The sequence below is a fragment of the Haplochromis burtoni genome, unplaced genomic scaffold, assembly GCF_018398535.1.
Source record: "Haplochromis burtoni strain Fernald_Lab_line unplaced genomic scaffold, NCSU_Asbu1 Contig_309, whole genome shotgun sequence".
Lineage (NCBI taxonomy): Eukaryota > Metazoa > Chordata > Actinopteri > Cichliformes > Cichlidae > Haplochromis > Haplochromis burtoni.
In genome coordinates this window covers 396,304-400,244 of record NW_024582670.1, presented here as the reverse complement: position 1 = coordinate 400,244, position 3,941 = coordinate 396,304, and the positions used below count along the sequence as shown (strand labels likewise).

The window sequence follows — 3,941 nt, the reverse complement described above, 5'->3', positions numbered from 1 at the left end:
GACACAGAAGCTCTACAACATCCTTGCCCTAGGTTCTGTGATTTAATAAGAAATTATCAACCAGTCAATATAAAAATGTGTCTATTATTATTGTTATTATTATTATTATTATTACTATTACTATTACTATTATTATTATTATTATTATTATTATTATTATTACTATTATTATTATTATTATTATTATTATTATTACTATTACTATTATTATTATTACTATTACTATTATTATTATTATTATTATTATTATTATTATTATTATTATTATTATAATCAAGCTTAAAATGAGCCTGAAATTAGATTAAAATCAGCCTAAGCCTGTATAAAATGCAATCTGTCATTGATAATACCTGATTTTTATGTGTTGAACTTCTTCAGGTCAGGGTCAGTTAGCACACAGCTTCAGATGCATCAGCCCCTCTTTTTGAATATGAGTTTACATATAAGACAGAAAGCAGACACATATGTTTCAGAAATAAAAGTGAGGTGTGACATATCTGCAGCTGCAGCATCACAGGATGTGTTCCAGCTGTTTTGTGGCATAAAAAAGGTGAAACTACAACGCTGCTGTTTGTGATGGTGGAAGCGGTCACTGACATATAAACTCATCCACACTCTGGAAACAACATTGCTCTCTTCACTGTTTCCATGGAAACAGCAGGCAGATAAGGTGGCTGTTTCTATGGAAACATTTCACCATGGTAGCTGCTGTTTTAGTTGTTCTCTGTGTGCTTAATCCTGTAAAGGACATCCGAGTCTTTCCAATTACCAATCGGCTGATTGATCAGGATCACGTGATGCCCATCTTAGTGTTTAGTGGTGAGACCTGCTGACTCTCCACATATTAAATAAGTTCATATTTGGTATGTGGCAGGTCTCTGCGGGGTTTCTGCTGGTCTCGCAGTGTTTCACTGTGAAAAACAGTGTTTGTGGATGACGTCTCACCACATTAACATTTCATATTGTAAATCAATGTTGCTGTTCACTCCCCTGTTGGTTGCTTTCACCACTGAATAGAGATTTCTATATTTGGGGAGTTTAAAATTGTTCTCACTGTTATTGGTTGTGTTTGTTTATGAAGCCACTGCTGTTTGGTACTAAGGTGTTGTCATTTTTGTTGTTGAGGTTTTGCCGTGTGGTTGTCATTGACTGGTGTTTCTGACCTCTAGAATCCAGTCTGCAGGCCGCCCTCCACCAGTCTGTCTTCCTCTCAGCCATGTCAGCACAGCCCAGCCGCGACCTGTCACTATGCTGGGAGCAACACCGCAAATTGTTGCCAGGTGTCGCAGGAGTCCACGCTGAGACTGTCCAACACTGGAGCGTCCAACAGGTCAGAGAGCGAAACAGATGCTGCAGCTATGTAGTTCACTAATAGTAAATAAGAGTGCTCATTCAATTTATTTGTATTAACGTACATTGCGTTGGACACATTTTACTGACTGTATGTATGACAAATGGATTTTTTTCGCTCTTTCCCTCTAAGGTGTCAGATTTCATAGAGTCTCTCCCCGGCTGTGAGGAACAGGCCAAACAGTTCAGAGACGAGGTGAGATGACCGGACGAGATGATCTGGTGGTGTAGAGCTAATGACGTGACAGTGGCAATGATCTGATCTGTTCCTGCTTCTGTTCTAGCAAATTGATGGACGGGCCTTCCTCCTGCTCACCCAGCGGGACATCATCCGGATTATGTCAATCAAACTCGGCCCTGCCCTCAAGATCTACAATTCCATCCTGATGTTCAAACACGCTGAGGACAGAAGCCGATCACATGCTAAGGATAGGAGCCAATCACATGTTGAGCATACCAATACTTGACATTTGCAGCTCGTAACTGACCAAATCCAAACCTGATAGACCCCATTACCATGGCATCTACCCCTTATTCTCTGATCCGGACGAGCCATGTTTTCCATCCTGTTGTCACCTGAATTTGTTTGACGTTACAGTGACCTTTCTGTTGGCAGGTCCTGTGACGTCATTTCGACATTCAGTTACTGTCATCATTATCACTTCATGTGAAAACAACCAACCGTCACTTAGGGAAACTGCCCTTTGGATGGGGCACAGCTTTATTCAGGTGAACTAAAAACTGGAGGCAAAGCTTTAAGTGGGGCTTACAACTTGTATGATCAGCAGTGGCAGTTCTGCCAGGAAACATGGCTGTGCTCAGTTGATTGTCTGAGATGTTCAAAAAAAAAATCTGCATCAAAACATCTTGAGATAGATTTCTCCGTTTTGTTATTTTATCTGTAAATCAGTCCTGGGAAGTAGTTTCACCGTTATCTGATCCAAGTTGCTTTATTTGATCATATTTACCTGTAATGTTAAGATATCAGGGAAAAAAATCAAAACACACATGTCAAATTAAAAAAGGCCCCATCAGAACATTAAACAGACTGCGCTACTCAGAGTCAAGTCCTTTTATTTGTCCTCTAATGCAAACGTAAGTTATCAACAGATTTTTATTGTAAGAAAAGGGTTCTGTGAACAAAAAGTGTTGCATTGATTTTAGCAAAGCAGTGGTTCCACGAAAGAGAGTTAAAAACATGACAGAAATTATTCCTCACATGAAGAAAAGAAAAATTCAGACATTTATTTGAAACATTCACAACTGCATTTTGGTCTCACAGTGACAAAAGTCGGGTTTACTGAAAAGGTTTCCATAATTAACACGAGTCTCATCATTGTGCTGAGTGTGTAAAAATCAAAACCTGTAATTCCTAGAAAATCTTAAACATCATTACAGTGTTATGAGAAAACTCTCCTAATTACAGAATGGCATTAGAGTTTCAAAAAAGAGAAAAATGAACATTCTAAAATAGTATTACACAAAATACATCATCAAAAGTCCCAAAATTACATAAACAGATATTATTCATGGAGATGTTTGCATAGGTCTCCAAAACTAGGTAAGTTGCATCTGCGTGCACACGTAGCCCTAGAGACCAAAGGTCCATGTCCTTTTGATTTTGGGGTGAACTTTATTAGACTTCTTCTTGACTTCGCAGTGTCTTGATGAGATGCAACGCCATGCTGAGATGAACAAAACCATTGTCTTCATTCAGGCCTCATCAGTCAGCAGATTTCTACCATGATCACAGTACTACGTGCTCTCTCCTCATTACATTACTAATCTTGTTAACTTTTAACATCATCCTGCCACCTCTGCTGGGATCTGTCAGGTTGTGGAAATGTGTAATTGGCTGCGTCTCTAAAACAATCAATAAAATAACTGTTCAATAACTCTGAATTTTCAGAAGAAATTTTTTAACTTTGGAATAATTGCAAAGTCTATATTTATAATTTTATTCTCTCGTGTTACAGTCTGTTTTGTTATCTACCGTGTTTGTATAGAGTTTTATTTTAGAGTAACCATAGATCTATAGATTTGTACTTCAGTTCGTCTCGCTTCTCTCTGACCTCTTCTCCTCTGTGATGGCGCAGCAGGAGCTGAGCTGTAGACCTTAACTCAGATCAGCATATCCTGGCCTGCAGTGGTCTGTTGCACACTTTGAGTTTGCAAATTCTAGTTTACACAACAGCTTTCCTCAGGTTTTCACTGTAACAGGTCCAGGCGGGTATTTTCATGTTTCCAACAGTGGGCTGATATTAGGGCCTTTGTCTAACTTCTCTTTGCTGTTTGTCAGTATTTGTTGAGACCAATAAAGCTTCTGATCTGGTCTGTGTGCTGTGATCTCTCATTTGCACAAGGAAGAACCCATATATATATTTCAGCAAGTTGCGTTTTCGTCATCTTTCACTGATTGACTTTGTAGGAGTAGAGCTCCTTAAATCCTGTATCCAGCAAGAACAGGAAAACACTAGGCTTTCTTCAGGATCATGTGTGATACAATTTTCCCATTATACCAAATATCAAAGGTGCTTTATTGGATTGAGATCTGGTTACTATGGAGGTCATGAATTGATTTGAGGTTTGTG

General features: G+C 38.8%; 1 protein-coding gene across 2 annotated transcripts in view; it reads left to right on the top strand.

Annotated features, from left to right (window-relative positions):
* Positions 1–2,412, top strand: part of LOC102303921 (lethal(3)malignant brain tumor-like protein 4) — a 22,314-nt gene extending 19,902 nt beyond the window's left edge. For both annotated transcript variants that reach the window (XM_005941264.3, XM_014339708.2), the window contains 3 exons: positions 1,170–1,330; positions 1,484–1,546; positions 1,635–2,412. In XM_005941264.3, the coding sequence (XP_005941326.1) occupies positions 1,170–1,330; positions 1,484–1,546; positions 1,635–1,817 (407 nt within the window). In that variant the 3' untranslated portion in view covers positions 1,818–2,412. The remainder of the gene's footprint in view (positions 1–1,169; positions 1,331–1,483; positions 1,547–1,634) is intronic.
* Positions 2,413–3,941: the final 1,529 nt, after the last annotated feature.